The sequence below is a fragment of the Podarcis melisellensis genome (genome assembly GCF_964234715.1).
Source record: "Podarcis melisellensis genome assembly, chromosome: 13".
Lineage (NCBI taxonomy): Eukaryota > Metazoa > Chordata > Lepidosauria > Squamata > Lacertidae > Podarcis > Podarcis melisellensis.
Window position 1 is genome coordinate 40,824,936 of NC_138545.1, and position 20,035 is coordinate 40,844,970.

Consider the following 20,035-nt stretch of genomic DNA (forward strand, 5'->3'; position numbering starts at 1 on the left):
CCTCCTGACAGCATTTACTCTGCAATTGGCTTTCTCAACCTTTTGGCTTGATTACCCTTTTTTTTTTGGTGGTTTGGTTCCCTTTCAATTTTTCATAGACAGAAATATGAGAGATTGGATTCTGGTACATTCATTAGAAATCCATTGAAACGGCGCAGGCGAGCAGGGGGAGAACGTTCTTCAGTTCAATGGCTAAAGTAAAATCAATTAACGCTAAAAGCTTAATGCACTGCAAATTCTTGGAAATTCAGTGCTGCCCTTTTAGCGGATAATTCAGAAGTTTTCCAGTATGCGGTTGACAAAATGCAATTGATGCCCCACTTCATGGATCCAGTTGCCCTTTGCAAAAACCTTTGTTTGCACAGGAGACAGAGAGTGTGAGTGGATGGGAAATTCCACCTCTCCTGCTTGGCTTTCTCTTGGCCAGGTATTTCAAGGTTTGCCTGGATTTTAATGCGTCCCTTCTCAGTGAGTCAGTTTGTGGGGTGTGGGGAAAATTGGCAAGCATTTTGTTCAGCCTAGAATGTTATATTAGAAGAGCGATCAAGGTGCAGGGGTAGGTGGGTGTTAACATACCAAAATTGCTTTGTGGCACATAGAAGATTTGGGAACAGCATCGTGGATATGGGTCACTGTGTTTCTGCTGATAATTGGCAGCTTTTTAACAACTACCGAATCACCTTGTTAAGAGAAGGGGCGAGGCAGTTAGTAAGCTCTTTGTTCATCAGAAATAGCATTTAGCATGAACTCCTCCTCACTGCTGCAGGGATAAGATAGGGAAGGGAGGTGCTGAAACGGGAGCAACGAAATATGGCATGCCATATGTTAAATGCCCTTTGCTTCTTTAATTAACACAATGCTGGTGTTTCTCCTACTTTTTGAAATCTGTGGACCGGAGCATGAGTTTCTTCTGCGCTTGCTACCCCTTTCCTTTGCAAGAGATCCAGCGGACCAGATCAGGCCTTCATTTTCATTTCCACCTCCCAATTCCAACACGCACGGTTTGATAAAGGAACAGCACTGGGAATGGCATGGTTGCAGCTACGAGGCCAGACTGGAGGGAGGGAGGGGGCGGGGACTGGTAGCCTGTGTGGGCGGAGCCACGCTGGCAGGTGGAGAGCGGAATTCGAACTGAGGAGACTCTCGGGGCAAAGTTACTTCTGGACCTTGATCCGAGTCCCAGAACAGCAGGGCTGGCCCACCCGTGAGGCAAGGTGAGGAGGCCGCCACAGGAGGCAGGGTCTACAGGAGCGGCAGATCCTGATGTAGATCTTTATTCTCTCTCCCCCATCCACCCCCGTTCCTGTAGAACTTTCCTCAGCCCTTCTTCTCTGACTGGGGGAATGGGCGCAATTTTGTGGTTTGTCTGGGGCACCAAAACGTCTAGGGCCAGCCCTCCTGGAACATAGACAGGGAGCTGTCTTATACCACCCGCCCTGTGGAACTCCCTCCCACCAGATGTCAAGGAAATAAACAACTGTCTGGCTTTTAGAATACATCTGAAGGCAGCCCTGTTTAGGGAAGCTTTCAATATTAGATGAATATTGGGTGGAGTGGATGTATGATTTTTGTGGTTCATGCTGTGGCCACAGACATGTGATCTGACAGTGAGTTTGGAGTAGCCCAATGCAAAAATCCTGAGGATCCATGTGGATCCATGCTTTATAACCACGTTTTTGCACCACTGCGACCCCAGGCAACAGTGGGTGCGTGATTTTTTTGGTGCAAGATGTAGCCATGGACATGCTATGTGATCTGATGGTGAATTTGGGGTGACCCAGTGCAAAAATCCTGAGGATCCATGTGGATCCGTGCTTTGTAACCACGTTTTAAGTGGGGAGGGAAGGAAAAGCACTCAAGGGACAAGGAGCACGCGTGGGGTGGGTGGAGAAGGATGCTGCTAATAATGAAGAAGAGGGGTATAAGGGGAGAAGGCTCCTCTCCTCTCCCACTTTGCTCCTTTAAAGCAAGCAGGCTCTGCTTTTCTTCCTCCTCCCCGCTCATCCCCGGCTTAGCGAGCTGAAAAACTTTGCTGCTATGTAGCAAGCTGAGTGGGGAGGAGAGAGGGACAGAGAGCCTGCTTGCTTTAAAGGAGCCAACCGGACAGGAGCCGCTTACACTCCTCTCCTCTCCCGCTTTGCTCCTTTAAAGAAGCAGGCTTTCTGTCCCTCTCTCCTCCCCACTCAGCCGCTCTTCTCCCACTTTGCTGTTTCACGGAGGAGGGAAGGAAGGGGAACCATGGATCCTCTGCTCACGACTGCAGCAGATCCCCCCCGCCACCCGTAGGCATTCCCTCCATAACACGCACAGACATTTCCCCTTACTTTCTATTAAGAAAAAGGTGAGTGTTATGGTGCAAAAAATACGGTAAATAATAAATTATTATTATTATTATTATTATTATTATTATTTTATTGTTATTATTATTACAGAGGAACAGTGGTGGCACAAGGTGGTTCATTAGAGAATGAGGGCTGACCTCCAGACAGTGGGCAGACTGCCAGCCCCTAATGTACAGCACCATAAAGACATTGAGTGGCAAAATGTTTTGCTCCATGTCTCAGTTGTCTTTTTTCCTTGATCATTGCTTCATGGCGTCGTTCTGCTCCCTTGCTGTCCCCTCTGCTGGTATCTATTATATTTGTGCTGAGTTATTCCTCAGTGCTGATCGCAAGGAAGACTTTGCAGTAAACTCAAAGCCATCAGATTGCTGTGATAGCCATCAGCTCCCCACCTACCGGTGCCTAATGAAAACCTGCCACTAGACTGAAAAGGTCATAAAGGAGCTTGTTCCTTCCTCGCTTAGCATTTATTGTTATGGAAGTCAGTCTCATGGTTAAGAACCTGCCTCAGGATAAGGGGTGCCAAGACCTGACCTCATAACATATTCAGGCCTGTTATGAGTTGCCTCTCAAAAACGTGATATAAACACAAGAGTGCCTCTGAGCCATGTGCAGAGTGCTTTTACTTGGCCTTTGAGGAAAACCATGACACGCACCAGCATGTTTGGCATGCAAGCCTTGCTAAGAATGTTGCACAGTTCTTAAAACCAGCTTATTCTTCCAGCACTTCTGTTTAAGAAATCAAGCCTTCTTTTCTGTTACCTCTTGTGAGTGTTCAGTAATAATTTGTGTATCCGTGAGAAACCCCTTGACAATTCAGGTTGAGACACACACACACAGTGTCAAACCTCAGTTGTCGAACATAATCCGTTCCGGAAGCCTGTTCTGCTTCTGAAACATTCCACAACCAAAGCGCGGCTTCCGATTGGTTGCAAGAACTTCCTGCGTTGGATGTTTGGCTTCCAAAAAACATTTGAAAACCAGAGCATTTACTTCCGGGTTTTTGGCATTCAGGAGCCGAAACATTTGAAAATGGAGCCGTTCAGGAGCCAAGGTTTGACTGTATAAGTTTTCCCCTCATCTTACCATCTCTTCTTGTTTTCGGCATAAAAGTGATTCCCCCCCCCCCCTAAAGTTCTGCTTTAGGTGAGATTGCAGTTCAAGGCTACAAGATTTTCACACACGCGCCTATTCATTTCTGTGAATGCAACCTTCTCTTGGTAAATTGGGAAGAGCAGGAACAGAACTAGGTCACTGCTTTAAAGGAGATAGTGTCTGCTGGCAGAGTTGCCCTTTCCAGGCCTACGCAGATTGGCCAGGGAGTCCCACGATAGCAGCTGAAGCAGAAAGGGCAGGTGGCAGTTCTTCACAGATTGTAGCTTTGAATTCTCTATGAGCACCGATTAAAAAGCTGACATTCATTAAATTGCAGTTGTCTCCGCGCTTTGCTCTGGATTCCAAAATGTGTAGCCTGACGAATTTTTCTGATCCAAGGTCTTTGATAAGGGCGGGTAAAGAGTTTTTTGGTAGAATCTAGTATGATTGGAGAACAGCATTCCTGTGCCTCGCCACATGCTGCCTGACTATAAGCCATATTGAGAGCAATCAGAGATCTGGTGGGGGCAGAAAGCTCCCTACTCCCTTGTATGCCCCCAAAATGCATATTTTAAATACTGATGACGCCTCTCTCTGTGGAGATGAGGAGTGCACCTGTAGGAGAACGCAGTTATGTGGGTCATTTGATGCAGGTAATTGATGAATCAAATCAAGACGAATGTGCAACAAGCTGAGAGTTCTGATGAGACTCCAAAGCATGTCTGCCTATTTTTCTTGACTTATAAGGTCACGGCCAGTTTGAGGAATCTGGCCCATGTAATATATACCAGCAACAGGTAAAAAAAATTATATAAGTGTGCTAGCCTGCACACCAACATTCATCCACTCCCTCTAGATATATCAGTAGAGTCCAAGACACAGTTTGCTACCAGGAGATAAGCAGTCCATTCACACATATCTAGGTAGCACAAGCAAGTGAGCCAATCGACACAGTGTCACGGATAACACACCACTTCCTTCCAGGTCACAATAGCCAACATACGTCAGGATTTACCGTATTTTTCGCCCTATAGGATGCACCGGCCCATAGGACGCACCTAGATTTTTGGGGGGGAAATAAAGGGGAAAATTTTATTTCCCCCCCCCAGGCGCGGGGCTGGGGCGGGGGAAGCCCGAGCTTCCCCAGCCCCCAGAACGGGACCCAGAGCGATGCCAAAGCTGCGTGCAGCTTTGGCATCACTCTGGGAGCTTGTGGGGCTGGAGGAGGGGGAAGCCCGAGCTTCCCCCTCCCCCAGCCCCCAGAATGGGACCCAGAGCAATGCCGAAGCTGCGTGCAGCTTTGGCATCGCTCTGGGAGCTGGAGGAGGGGGAAGCCCGAGCACGCTGCGCCTCCCCGCTGTCCCCCGAGATTGTGGGGCTCTCCTGAAGCCTGGAGAGCGAGAGGGGTCGGAGAGGGGAGCTTCCCCCTCCCCCAGCCCCCAGAACGGGACCCAGAGCAATGCTGAAGCTGCGTGCAGCTTTAGCATCGCTCTGGGAGCTTGCGGGGCTGGAGGAGGGGGAAGCCCGAGCACGCTGCGCCTCCCCGCTGTCCCCCGAGATTGTGGGGCTCTCCTGAAGCCTGGAGAGCGAGAGGGGTCGGTGCCCACCGACCCCTCTCGCTCTCCAGGCTTCAGCGAAAGCCTGCATTCGCCCCATAGGACACACACACATTTCCCCTTTATTTTTTTGAGGGGGAAAAGTGCGTCCTATAAGGCGAAAAATACGGTATAACCTTTTTTTTTTTTTTTTTGTCTTCCCCAGCAGTATGTAGGTCACTTAAAACATAATAATGGGGGCACTCCTCACGATGTAGTAGGTGCTCTCTCCACACACCCCACCCTGCAATGACATGTTTCTGCTTCTTTGCTAATTTTGCATGAGAGGATTTGAGGACAGTGTGCCTGGAAATGTCCCATCTGCTCAGTTTGGTACTGGCCTGGCAAGCACCGTGACTAATCTGGGAGAAGTGGAGAGGAGTGGAAGACAAGTTGTAGAACAGTCTCTGGAGGACCGTCTCAGATAACAGAAGGGCTGCAGCTCATTGGAGGAGCACAAGGTTAATAACAGGTTAATCACAAACATCTCCAGGTAGGCCTTGCCTGGAACCCTGGAGGGTCAGTACAGACAGTACTAGGCTGGATGGACCAAATTCTGACCCGTAGTAATTACACAAGTTGGTCAAATTTGCATGACTCTCCTTATTTTGTGTCTGTTCCATGAGGACCAGAAACTTCCTTTTTTTAAGTGCAAGCTGAAATTCTTGGGAAGATGACTTCTGTGCCTGCTGCCACATTCTGTCAAATTGCAGCGTAAGCCAGCCCTGAGCAGCCTGCAACAAACTCATGGTAAACAATGTTTTCAGTTCTTCTTGCAGTTTTAAAAGGTTAAGAGCAGGCCGTCTCAGTTAGTTGTGAAACTTCCTTCTTGGAAGATAAATTTGTGGTTTTCCTTTACAGGCTCTTGAGATCTCTTGGTTGATGCCAGTCACCTAGAGTGTGAGCTGTCGCTTTGTTTTAACGTTGTCTACCTTGCCTTGCGTTCTCCCTCCAGGCACCATGAAGAGGTCAAATATAGATTTCCCTCCCCATGTTATTTACCCCTTCAGCACCCTGTGTCGTTCTGGAAGAACATCTCTGCATAAGTGCTGCCTCCTTGGCTTCAGATTTCCTATCCTCAGTGAGTCGCCTTTGGTGACTGCAGTCACTTCCTTGCAAGTATTTGTGAAAGCAGGTGGCTTCCTTTATGTCCTAGTAACTCTGCCCCCTAAGGCTGACTCCTGTCGCACCTCTAAGATACGTAAAATCCAGGGTGTTAGCAAGCTACAAAGATAATAATTTTAATTGAAGTTTAGTGTCATATGTTGTTTTAATTCATTACACTGATTTGTATGAGCCCCATCCTGGAACAGCATGGTAAATATTTCTAATAAAATAAAATAGTTGGAAAGACCAAAACAAATTGCTTCACATTTACAGTGGTCCTTGGTTCTTGGACAAATCGGCTCCTAAACATCACAAACCTGGAAGTAAGTGTTCCGGTTTGCGAACGTTTTTTGGAAGCCGAACGTCCGTTTCGGCTGTCGGCATTGTTTCTGGGGCCAATCAGAAGCCACGCCTTGGTTTGCAAACATTTTGGAAGTCAAATAGACTTCCAGAATGGATTGAGTTCGGGAACCAAGGTACTATACGGCTTATAAGAGCACACTGAAATTGCTGAACTCTTACAGCAATCCTGTATGCTAGTCTATGCATTTATTTTCTCCCTTCCCTCCTCCCCCCCCCAAAAGAAAAACTGTTCCAAGGTCATGTCCTCAGTTCATAGCATAGGCAAGATTTCAGCTGGGAACTTTGCAACTTGATTGTTCAGTCTCATAGCGACTGTAACCCACAGACTGGGTTGAGCAACATTTGCCTGGGAATTTGAATACCTTTTCTAGCCATGACCTAGATCAGCCATCATTAACTGGTAGGTCACAGGAAGAAGCTGAGCTCTGCAATGAGTTACTGGCAGACTAAAGGTTTGGGAGAGGATCTGAGGGCACAAATGCCTTTTCTTCCTCTTTCACCATTATATCCTCACTACAAGACTGCATAAGAACAGCCACGCTCAGAGCGATGAGGAGGCATTTCTCTCGAGAGGGGAAAGACAAGTCCCTTCCATTCTTGCACAGATTTGCCTGTACTTGGAGCTCAGCAATTTAGATTGGGGGTGGGGAGGCAGCTCCCAAAGAGTCTGGTCAGGAATGGCCCTGTCTCCCCAGTCTTAAAAGCTGGTGTCCACTGGCCTAGGAAAGAGAAGAAAGAGATCTTTTGAATATTTAAAAGGGTCTTGCAAAAAGAAAAAAAGAGGAGCCCTTGTTTATATTATATACTTAAGGCAGCCTTCCCCAACCTTGTGCCATCCAAATGTTTGGGATTTGAGCTTTCCTAAACCCTGATAGTGGGCCATGCTCGCTGGACAGATGGAAGATGTAGTTCAGAACACCTGGTGTACTTCAAAACACCTGGAGGGGTACCAGACTGGAGCTGACTACAGTGGTACCTCGGGTTAAGTACTTAATTCGTTCCGGAGGTCTGTTCTTAACCTGAAACTGTTCTTAACCTGAAGCACCATTTTAGCTAATGGGGCCTCCTGGTGCCACCGGAGCACAATTTCTGTTCTCATCTTGAAGCAAAGTTCTTAACCTGAAGCACTATTTCTGGGTTAGCGGAGTCTGTAACTTGAAGCGTATGTAACCCGAGGTACCACTCACTGTATTGGCTATGGTTCATCTTGTTCACTGAGATTAGAGCAAGAAGCTGCTGGTTGATGTGAAGCTGATTTTGCTGGAATAGCATAAGCGAAGATTCGAACCTACCCAAACCCCGAAATCATCTTCTGAGGCCCTCCTTTGTGTGCCTCCTTCTTGAGAGGTCCAGAGGGTGGAAACACGAGAACAGGGCCTTCTCTGCAGTGGCTCCCCATATCTGTGGAATGCTCTCCCCAGGGAAGTTTGTCTGGCGCCTTCTTTATATAGCGCCAGGCAAAAATGTTCCTTTTTAATCAAGCCTTTGGTTGACCTGATTGTTGACATCCTATACTCTTTTAAAATGTGGTTCTTTTTTTGGGGGGGGGGGTGTTATTGTTCTTATTTGGATTTTATATATTGTGATCTTTTCTGTGAACCGCCCTGAGACCTCTGGTTATAAAGTGGTATATAAATAAAATAAATAAACAAACCATGATAACATAACAGACAAGTATCAAATAAAAACCACACAATCAATGATGGGAATCGGTAACATCAGTGATAGCCCAAATAGCCACAATCCAGGACAGCTTTCATGTTCCAAATGCCTGGGCAAACAGAAAAGTCTTCAACTTACATGTAAAAATATCAGGAGTGGGGGCAGATTTGATTTTCCCCAGGAGGTGGTTCTGTAACCAGGGTGTCTCCACCAAGAAAAGGTCCTGTCTTATGCCACCACCCTCCCAGCTTCTGCTGTAGATGGGGACCTCTCCTACTGATCATAATTCCTGGGCCAGTTGGAGGTTGGAAATATATTTGGATCCCAAATAATTCAGATCTTTATAGGCTAATAGCAAAGCACTGCCACCCATAATGGGTTAGGCATTGCACCACATGTTTCTCCTACATCCTGGACGTACCTGGAGGTGTGCAGGGGAACAGCTAGCTTAAGGTTACAGATAGGTAGCCATGTTGGTCTGCCATAGTCAAAACAAAAAAAATTCCTTCCAGTAGCACCTTAAAGACCAACTAAGTTAGTTCTTGGTATGAGCTTTCGTGTGCATGCACACTTCTTCAGATACACTGAAACAGAAGTCACCAGACCCTTCTATATAGTGAGAAGGTGGGGAGGGGTATTACTCAGAAGGGTGGTGGGAATGGGTGATTGGCAGATAGCTGTGATGAGCCTGTTGACGACTCTTAACGACTGCAATAGGTCTTGGCAATTCAGTAGCTGTTCTACTACAAAGGAATTTCAGAAATAGACTGGAAAGAGAAGCTGCTGAATTGCAACTTATTACCAAACTTAAAACCATGGAGAGACCTGGTCTGAACAAAGACATTGGATTCTTATCTCATTATACATGACAAAGCCATTTTTCACCTTCTCACCCCTTGCTTTTTCCTGTAAGACCTATTGCAGTCGTTAAGAGTCGTCAACTGGCTCATCACAGCTATCACCCATTCCCACCACCCTTCTGAGTAATACCCCTTCTCACTATATAGAAGGGTCTGGTGACTTCTGTTTCAGTGTATCTGAAGAAGTGTGCATGCACACGAAAGCTCATACCAAGAACTAACTTAGTTGGTCTTTAAGGTGCTACTGGAAGGATTTTTTTTTTGTTTTAGCTAGCTTAAGGGTTGCTAGCTCAGGTGCCGTAGTTGAACTTTTGCAGAGGTGGAATGTGTCTGCCGTCCTGATCAACAAAGAGAGATGCACAAGCATTCTACACCTTCCAATGCTGATGCCGCTCTTAACTAACAGCTAGTAATCATCATCATCAGATTTTATTGGTCAGCTAAATACAGGTTATAGCCAAGAACAAACAAAAACGGACACGGAAACTAATTCAGGATGGTGAGCAATAGCCATTATTTGATGTATTCCTTTTTGGTTTGTTTGTTTGTTTTTGCTCTCTTTATCCAAGATTATTTGGAGCGGGCGACTGAACTTTCCTCTAACCAGTAAAATTAAAGTTAAAGTTTTCATATCTTCCCATTGCCACTGAAAGCCCTGATGAGTGTGTGTCTTTAAGAGATCCCTGGATGTTGGCAAGTGGCTCATGGAGAGAAGTCCCAAAGATGTGAAGTGGATGTTGGAGACATGAACCCTGAAGACACTTTGTGACCTGTCCTCCTTGAATGGACTTACTATTCAGATGTGCTGTACGCAAAATGGGCGTGCTTGTTGTAGACTTTGGGCTGATGGAACAAACCAGTACCAGCTATGCACTGAAGTGAACAAAACTGCTCAGTTTGGTGGTTCTGTGTTCAGGTTCCAGATCTTGCAGTGCTTCCAGAGGGAAGCTTTCTGCGAGTGTGCTGGGTCACGGCGTTCAGTCTGCCGTATGCCCTCAATCCACCCAGAGGTCACCTTGTGCCAATAGCTCCATCTCCCAACAGCTGCAAGGTTTTTGTGAGCAGCGGAGCAAAACGGAGCACGAAACCAGCAACTTGTATCCCCAAGCTCACCCTATTCTGGGTGGGGGGTGGATTTCCTGTCCCACGTCCTGTTTAGCGAGCGTTCGATGTTGCAGGAAGAAGTCACCTGCAAGTGCGTGCGCATTTCCCGAATAAATGCTGTTGTGCTGCAGAGCTGTGCAGATGAATGAGGATTGCAAAACGCTACTCACGTTGGCCTTCCCTAATACTAATAAGCGATCGGTCATAAGCAGGCATCCCTAGAAGAGGCAGCAGCCTCTAGCCCCACCCCTGCCCGCCCCCCAGCCAAATAAGAGCATGTATGACAGTCACATCTTCTGGTTGGCTGGCAGTGATGCACCATCAGATTGAACGGCTAATATCCAGGTTACTATGGCAACCGGGACCAAGAGAGTTGTAGTGTTTGAAAGCAGTGGTTTCTCCCTTCAGAAACCCTCCACCCCTCTGCTTTTCTCCCGCACAGACTGTTTCTCTTCTCTTGCTTCTTCCGTGGAACAGTGTGAGTAATATTCTAGCTGAAGCGATCTCTGGCTTGTCACGTTTCTTCCATTTTAAACCTTCTCTCCATGACGTTGAAGCACGCTGGGTGCAAAATGGAACGCGAGCAGCACCATTTGCCCACATGCAAGAAACTCCGAAATCCTGAAGCTAGAGCAGGGATCAGCAACCTTTTTCAGCTGTGGGCCAGTCCACCGTCCCTCAGACCATGTGGTGGGCTGGACTATATTTAGGGGGGGAAATGAACGAATTCCTATGCCCCACAAATAACCCCAAAGATGCATTTTAAATGAAAGCACACATTCTACTCATGTAAAAACACCAGGCAGGCCCCACAAATAACCCAGAGATTCATTTTAAATAAAAGGACACATTCTACTCATGTAAAAACACACTGATTCCTGGACCATCCACAGGCCGGATTGAGAAGGTGATTGGACCGGATCCAGCCCCCAGGCCTTAGTTTGCCTACCTATGCCTCTTGGGTATACAGCTTTGGTGTGCTTCGTTCCTTGAAATTAAAAACCCTTTTTTTCAAAAGCTTCAAAATACGGAAATAGTGCAAATATCAGAAATGGGTTAGTGATGGGTTTGCATCCGGTCCCCGGACCTCAGTTTGCCTATCCCTGAGCTAGACCCGCTGGTTCATTTAATAAGTAAGCCTAGCAGTATAGCTCCCTGGGTCTGTTCGCCTTTGAGGTAAAGAGGACTCTGAGATAATCTAAGGTCAGATCATCTCTGCTAGAACCTGCCTCTCATGTGTTTGGGTACCATTTTCAGTCCAGCTGTCTGCCACATTCATCTCTCCAAAAACAATTTAGACAAGAAAGCCATGTATTGTAGCTTTCTGACTCATTTTGTCTTCTGGCCACCCTATCATTTTTATTATTATTACATTTTCTGTCTTTCGGGGAACTAGAGGATAGTGTTGTGTTTTTTCATTTAAAAATAACAGCAAGGGTGACACCGATTCGCAAAATAACATAGCTTTCAATTACCTGCTATTGTATAAATCATAAGGCAATTTGCTAGGGAGGGAGTTTCGCCCTTTGAAAGAAATGTTAAGCAGAGTTGCGCAATAGTTTTTGTGAAATGTTTTTACATTGTAGGGTGGGGGGTGTAGATTAAACAAATATGGGGCATACTCCATTGGAAATAATTTCCTGTGAGTTCAGCTCTCATGAACGCCAGGGGAGGTGCTCACAGGAGATGGGTTCAACAAGTTGCACTTGTTTGGGTAGGTGCTATGACACCTGAAATATGTGCAGCAGTCTGGTAAGGTTGTCTAAGTCTTGGGCTTCGACACGAGAGAATTAGGTTGACCGGAGGCAGGCGAGTGCTGGCTTGGGAAGCAACACCAGAACAGACAGGTACATTCCCTTTCTTCTCTGGTGCACACAGGCATGCGCAGCTGTTTCGAGACACTTTGAGTTATCCGCCCTGCTCCTTGCTAATGGTGAGCAGCAACAAAGGTCAGGTGCGTTGTGCAACATGTACACCTAAAGATGTCCGCCGAAAAATGCAGAGCACATAATCAATCATGTAAGAAAAGTGTCGGTAGCATAATAGTATGACTCTTATCTTAACCCAAAGAGAATCCTTTTTATTGTTATTTGTTTATTTGGTTTTCAAATCTGAGTTTTACGATCACATATCCAATATATAACATAAAAACAAGATTCCAAGGAATCTTCTGGACTTCCCCCTCCTCCCCTTTGTGGATCCTATCATTTCCTCCTGCATCTTTTATGATAATCCAAATCTTTCACATCTCCATTATGTCCAAAATTCACCATTAGACTACAAGTGCTATTCCAGTCCTGCTAACAGCTTTAACTGTTTACAGTGGTTTTTAAGATAAATTATAAATTTTCCCTATTCCTTATTAAAAATTTGGTCTTCCTGATTTCTGATTCTTCCGGTCATTTTTGCCATTTCGGCATAGTCCATCAACTTGATCTATCATTCTTCTCTGGGAGGGACTTTATCTTCTTTCCATATCTGGGCCAGTAGCATCTGCGCAGCCGGGGTCGTGTACATAAATAGCCTTTTCTGCCCCCTTGGGATTTCGGATTTCCTGGATTTGTCTCCCATTATTTGTGAGCTGGCCTTTTAATCTGGCCTTGCCTTTTCTGTTTGGGACTGTCCCTGAAGCACTGAGCTCTCAGTTACGGTTTGGAGTCTGAAGCCAGCTTTCAAAAGCCCTCTGTTGTTAGGGACATTGCTGCTACAGTCACTGCCTTCCCAGGCATGCTTTCTACGTGTGGACTGTGACCCCAGACACATACATGGCCCCAGTTGGCATTAAAATGTGTAGTGAGAGAGGCCTATGGCACAAACCAGAAAAGTAAATACTGCTTGTTTTTCATGGTTAGACCCTCGCTGTTTGTTTTTATTAAAAGGGGGAAAGAAAAACAGCTTCTGTTCCACGCATTGGATGAATCATTTCTGCAGCCTTTCAAGAGCAGAGGTTACTGAACTGGTCTGTGGGCAGGAGGCTGTCTGCAAATGACTTCCTGTGAAGTTTTGATGAAACTGGCTCTGTGCTATTTCTGCTTCTTGTTCCGATAGGCAAGTGTATTCTGCATATGCATGCACAGTTTTGTACTGGCAGCCAGGATTCTGAATGTGTATATGTTTGCTTATTTTGCATATTTCTGCTTTTGCTGTTTTATTTTAAGTGCCTATCCTCAAGATGGGGAAGTTCACGCACATCAGTAAAAACTGCTAAATGGTAAAGGTACCCCTGACCATTAGGTCCAGTCGCGGATGACTCTGGTGTTGCGGCGCTCATCTAGCTCTATAGGCCGAGGGAGATGGTGTTTGTCCACAGACAGCTTCCGGGTCATGTGGCCAGCATGACTAAGCCGCTTCTGGCGAACCAGAGCAGCGCACGGAAACGTCATTTACCTTCCCGCTGGAGCGGTACCTATTTATCTACTTGCACTTTGACGTGCTTTTGAACTGCTAGGCGGGCAGGAGCAGGGACCGAGCAACGGGAGCTCACCCCGTCGTGGGGATTCGAACCGCCGACCTTCTAATCGACAAGCCCAAGAGGCTCCGTGGTTTAACCCACAGCGCCACCTGCGTCCCCTTATTTAGACAGCTTCTTACCACCTCTGGCTCTGAAGCTTTGAAAAAGTATACCAATCTCCTTTCACATCTAACTTTGCAGGCATGAGGAATAGAAATTGAGTGGTGGGATGTTAATGAGAACAGAGGGGCTCAGGATGCTGAATTCTGCAGCAAACCCAACTTCATGTCATCTCCCCTCTCCCCCCAGCGTTGACAGAATTGTGGAATTCAGACATGTCCTCTACGTGTCAGAGTAAAAACAAAGAACATTGTGAACTGCCCCTGGGGAAGTGTTGTATTTTAAGATGATATGGAAAGTGCTTTCCTATGATAGTCAAACTGCATGAAACTGATGCTACACCAACACACACCTTTGTGCAACTTAGCTATGTTGGAAGACCAGTGCCCTAGCTTGCAATAACAGTATCCAAAAGTGATGGTAACCACCTTTTGATAGACTCATCCCCACCTGCCCTCTTGGGCTTGCTGATCAGAAGGTTGGCGGTTCGAATCCGCATGACGAGGTGAGTTCCCGTTGCTCTGTCGCAGCTCCTGCCAACCTAGCAGTTTGAAAGCACACCAGTGCAAGTAGATAAATAGGTATCTATCTGCAGTGGGAAGGTAAATGGTGTTTCTGTGCGCTTTGGTTTCTGTCACGGTGTCCTGTTGCGCCAGAAGTGGTTTAGTCCTGATGGCCACATGACCCGGAAAGCTGTCTGTGGACAAACGTTGGTTCCTTCGGCCTGAAAGCAAGATGAGTGCCGCAGCCCCATAGTCACCCTGGACTGGACTTAACCATCCAGTGCTCCTTTAGATTTACCTATACTCCACCATACCACAAATCTCAAGAGTCAATTAGTCGAATGTGATCAGGCGATGGGAGAGGAGAGTTAACTATGAGTGAGAGGGAATGATGTTGATTATGGAACCTCTGGTGATACAACAAGAAGCAGAATTTGTTGCCAGTGCCCTTTGTAAAAGCAATATCCAACAGCTACATTCTTGCTCAACCAAATGAGCTTCAGAGTATAGAGCAGGCTTTGTCAAACTCGGCCCTCCAGATGTTTTGAGACTACAATTCCCATCATCCCTGACCACTGGTCCTGCTAGCTAGGGATCATGGGAGTTGTAGGCCAAAAAACACCTGGAGGGCCGAGGTTGAGGAAGCCTGGTATAGAGTATTGTTTTCTCTTACACCCACACACCGGTGATTCACTTTGTAAATGCATCCACCTGTGATCTGCTGTGGCTTTACCATGTGTTCATCTGGGTCTGCTAAGGCATTGCAAAAATAGCAAATTAATCAGGGATTTTCAATGCAACTCACTGTGGCGTTAAGTCAAGAAGTATTAAATACCTGGAAGACTTGGCCTCCTGTCCCGATGGCACCCTGACGTGACAGCAATCAGTGTTGGGCACCGTCTTTCTTGTTTGTTAGTCTTGTCCCTTTTCATTTCTTTTCTTTTAAAAAAGCAGACTAATATTTAATATTAGCAGCACAGCCCTCAGCATGTTTATTCAGCAGACATCACATACGGGGCTTACTCCCATGGAAGGTGTGCATAGAAATACAATCTAAGCACTCCTTGGTCCTTTCCCTAAAAGGGGGGGGGAAATTATTTTTCTGATGGAAAGCTTTGGCAGAAAATAATGAATTGGTACAATAGTTTAGGAAAAAGAAATTTGGCAGTCTTTTCGGGATTCTGTTCCCATTTTTCAGTAAGTGATACAGGACCTTTTTTAAAAAAACACACAGATTTCAACATTTGGGCATGTTAATCTTGCCAGCTGCACGTTCAGCTCCTGCATTTAAAATTATTGTTAGCTGTCTTTCCTGTAAGGGAAATAAAACTACTTTATTACAATCATGAAGCGGGGAAGATTCTTAAAACCCAACATGCAAATTATGCAAGTTGCTGAATGTCCTGCACCCCCGCAATGGAAATTACATTTTCTTAAAAGCTGAATAACGCTTAAAATTAAATTTTCTGTTTCTCTTTGCATTAAGTTTCTGGAAATTCTTCCCCATGGACTTCATTGTCAAAAACACCGGGAACTCTCTTTATTTAAGCCTGACATTCAATCCCAGAGTCGTGTTTTTGTTTTTTAACAGGGCTGTTTTATGGGATCTGATTTTTCACTCTGGGGTTGAATTTCTCATGTGGGGCTTCTAAGTTGGCGTGTTAGGAGAGAGCAAGCCAGTGTAGGAAGGACCCAAGTCTCACCCACATGACATGAGCAAAGGAGTTGGCCCTCTTCTTACCTCCATCAGGAATGATTTTTTAAAATACAGCAAAGTAGTCTCTGGAACTTATTTCCACTGGAACAACTGTATTAGAAAGCTTTTTGGAAAAACGACTGCAGTCTTCGTGTCGCTCTGCAGGAGTCAGCAAACTTTTTCAGCAGGGGGCCAGTCTACTGTCCCTCAGAGCTTGGGGGGGGCTGGAATATCGTGTGTGTGTTAATCGTGTGTGTGTGTGTGTGTGTGTGTGTGTGTGTGTGTGTGTGTGTGTATATATGGGGGAACACTGATTCCCAGACCATCCACAGGCCGGATTGAGAAGGCTATTGGACTGGCTCCGGCTCCCGGGCCTTAGTTTGCCTACCTATGCCTCTTGGGTATAAAGCTTTCATTCCTTGAAATTAAAGCCCCTTTTCCCCAAAAAAGCTTCAAAATATGGTAATAGTGCTAATATCAGAAATGGGTTTGTCTTGGAGGGAACTCCATCAGTTGCACAGAGGGGACTCTCTATACCTAAGCCTGGATGAGTAGCTCTATCTACGCACCTTCCCTGGCCCCATCCCAAAGAATACCCAAGTTGCCCTCCCTTATGGCCTTTCCAGAAGCGTGGCTGAAGGAGTCGGTGGTTCTTTTTCTTCATTTCCATGATCCGTTCTAATCTTGGCCGTTAATCACGGCCTCCCGAGCTTACAGGTTCAAGGTGGCCGTTCTTCTCCCCGTCACACGCTTTAAAGTCTCTTTCTTTAATGTGTTTTTCCCCCCACCCCTCTCTCTCTCTTACCCTGCAGTGAGAAACGCCGCCTGCAAGTCAGCGTCGCCAATCCGGTCCAGTGCAGCATGCATGGTCGGAAATGCACCGTCTCCGTGGAAACCAGAATAAACCAATCAGAGCCAAACTTCACCAAGGATCGGTCAGGCTTCGTCCTGTGTGTGCCTGGAAATTAGCACTGCTTCTGCTAGGGGAGGGCTGTGGGGAGAGGGAGAGAGAGAGAGAGACTCCCCCTCTAAGCAGCCTTCCTTTCCTCTTGTTCCTTGAATCTTGCATGGTGGGGGGAGGGGGAGGAGGGTTGTAAAGATGTTTGTCTGTGACACACATCTAGACATCTCTAAAGCTGCTACACTGAGCAGGAGCTTAAAATAGCCCCTCCATTGTGCTGGCTATAAATTTAGAACTGGCTCCCATGCCATGTTTTAGCAAAGTGCCTTTTATGAATGGATATATATATATATATATATATATATATATATATATCCCTCCGCTCTCCTCCTCCTATTCCTCCCCCCCCCCATACCTAAGATGGTTGTGTAATTAATCCTTGGGACTCCCAAAGCCTTGTATGGGAGGGAATAGGAGAGGGGGGGAAATCCCTTTGGATTTCATGCAGGACTTAATTTTAAAAGTGATCTGTACTTAAAAAGAGGTGGGCTTTCTGTAGCACAGGGGCAAGGGGCTGGCAGCAGCTTCCACGGAGTTTTCCCAGCCCCTTTTGTTCCAAAAAGGTTGTGCCTGAGAGAAACCGCCCCCTCCCCAGGCCAGGGGTCGCCCACTTAGAGCCCTCCAGATGTTATGGCCTCCTAGCTCCCGTCATCCCTGCACATTGGCCCTACTGATTGGAGTCTCGACAACATTGGACGGCAGCATGTGGGCTGCCCTTGCCCTGGCTTCCTCAACCTCGGCCCTCCAGATGTTTTGAGACTACAGTTCCCATCATCCCTGACCCCTGGTCCTGCTAGCTAGGGATCATGGGAGCTGAAGGCCAAAAACATCTGGAGGGCCGAGGTTGAGGAAGCCTGATCTAGGTGGCATTAGCCATTGCGCCCTGGAAAGGGTGTCCTCTTTTGGCATTAGCTTCTTCGCTGCATTGCTGGCATTGCACTGGAGTCCCAGATGGGCTCTAGGTGGTTGCACCCGGACACCAACAGACAGGTGGAAAGAGCACCATCTTTATAGTATGTCTGTTATCTTCAGAGAGGGGGGCTCCCCTTTGTGCATGACTTGGCACAGATTTGCCTTCGCAACGCTGCTGTTAGTGCAAGCGCTGGAGCCGATCGCTCAGGCCAGCTCACAGTGTGCTTTATCCAAGCGGCTGGCATCATTCTGGCCAGTGTAGCCTCATAGTTAGTTGCCTTTTGTCTGTCTCTCCGGCTTTCTGCTGGGTAGCGGGCACAGCCTCGTCGACGAGCTTTATTTTCTTCTCGTGCCAAAGTAGCTGTGTTTTGCTTGACCCTGGGCGCTTCCAGCATCTCGAGACATGGGCCAAGATGCACCGTTCAGGAGCACCTGACAAAGGCCCACACCAAATAAACAAAATACCAAATAAGTAAAATGAAGTAAATGGGGTGTGGAGGGACCAAGCCTGACACTGCGGGTCAGGTCAGGATTCATTGACTTTGCGATTGCTCACAACCCAGGTAGGACCATTGAATGACTTCGGTTGAATCCGGTTTTCTTTAAGCAAGGGAATGTCCTTCCAAGATGAATGGGTGGTGGAGCAAACTGGCTTGTTCCTGGGGAGCAAGTCCCCACCACCATCAGATTGATGGACAAAGTCCTTATTACACAGTTCCCAGCCATTCTGGCTGTGCTGTTTCCCCATCTTTGTGGTCCAGCTTTCCAGAGAAGGGGACCATCATCTAAGTCCCTTTCCTTGCTTGTTCTATGGCTAGCCTGGACCTCACCCTTTTAACATTTTAAAGTACTTTTCGGTAGAGATGCCCACAGGCTGGGGTGGTCAATACCGTATGAAGTCTTTATCCGCTTATGGCATATATGAAGTCCATTAGCCATCCCTGCGTTCGTTCCAATGAATGTCAGGCACATCTATCCTGAACGGCGTTCAGGTTGGTCCTGGCCCATCTTGTAAACCTGACCAAAAGTTTGCACTCTTCCCTGTTGCCAGTAGCGAAACGGACCTATCCCCACCCCAGTGTCTTCTTCTCCTTCTCTGTTAATTACTCAAAAGCCTTCCAGCTCTCACTTTCATAGCAGCCTAATTAGCCATGGAAACTTTTTAATTAGCACTTTCATACGGTGTCCCGGCATAATTGCTGCATTTGAATGATGACAGAAACCGGCCCTCTGGTCCTCGGATGAAGGGTGGTTTAGAAATTTAAGAAATGCAAAATAAATAAACAAATCGTGTGATAAGGAAGTCTCTCCAAATCTGTAAGACTGGCTATGTCGCGTGCTATGAAGTATTTGTCTTGATTTTAATGAATATACAGTATTTGTGCCTTTTCTGTTGTGTGTATGTGCGTGAGTGAGAGAAAAGAGAGATTTTCTCGGTTTTATCTATAAATTAACTATTCCTTAATTGTATGTTTGATTTTTAAGCCTGAGGGAATAATGGAATGAACATTTTTAAATGTCGTTTATATAGAAATGTGGGCAAGCACCCTTATTATAATTGAAATGTATTTTTGTTTACATCATTCATTGCAATAAATAAAAGAAGTATCATTTATACCCAATAATGCTCTCTCTTTGTATTTGGGAAGCACAAAGAAATAATATTATGTAGAGAAGATTGCACATGGGTGAAGGGAAGTAACGGGTATGGGGGGAGAGGGATATAGGGCGGCATTTGGAAAATTGTTAAAGTGCGCATGACTCAAGGGATCAAGAACAAGGAGTTTTGAAACAAAGAAGGCGACAAGCAGGCTGACGATTGTGCAATTGGTGAGCAATTTTGGGCAATCCCCCTCAAAAAAAAAGCTCCACAATTATAGGCAATCTACCCCTCCAAAAGCTGAACAGCTCTAGGCAACCCCCTCACCCATTTTCTTATTTTTAAGAAATTGGAGGCGTCTTATACACGGGGGCATGTTATACACGAAAAAATAGGGTACATAGCAAGGTCCCATGGACCTTTGGAGATTTGCTTCTCCTTCTTGCCAACTATGCTAGGTGTTATCCCATATAGATCAGGGTTGTCCAACTGGTCGATCGGGATTGAGTAGTCGATCCCTGGGAGGTTCTGTTTGATTGCTGTCAACCACGGGCTCCTTTTCGTTAGTGGTGGCATAAGAGCACCCAGCCCTGCCCCCTTCACCCTCCACTTCTTCACTTCCCTCTCCAAAACTTCCCTCCCTTCCCAAGAATTACCAACAATA

General features: G+C 46.3%; 1 protein-coding gene across 2 annotated transcripts in view; it reads left to right on the forward strand.

Moving 5' to 3' along the window:
* MYO1D (myosin ID) overlaps positions 1–19,396 on the forward strand; it is a 175,832-nt gene extending 156,436 nt beyond the window's left edge. The window contains exons 22-23 of one of the 2 annotated variants that reach the window (XR_014162166.1): positions 5,683–5,782; positions 16,711–16,823. Coding sequence is in view for 1 of the 2 variants with exons in the window: in XM_081883878.1 (XP_081740004.1) it covers positions 16,711–16,867 (157 nt within the window). In the remaining variant the exon portion in view is untranslated. Of the gene's footprint in view, positions 1–5,682; positions 5,783–16,710 lie in introns of both variants that reach the window. The other variant, XM_081883878.1, reaches the window with a different exon arrangement.
* Positions 19,397–20,035: the final 639 nt, after the last annotated feature.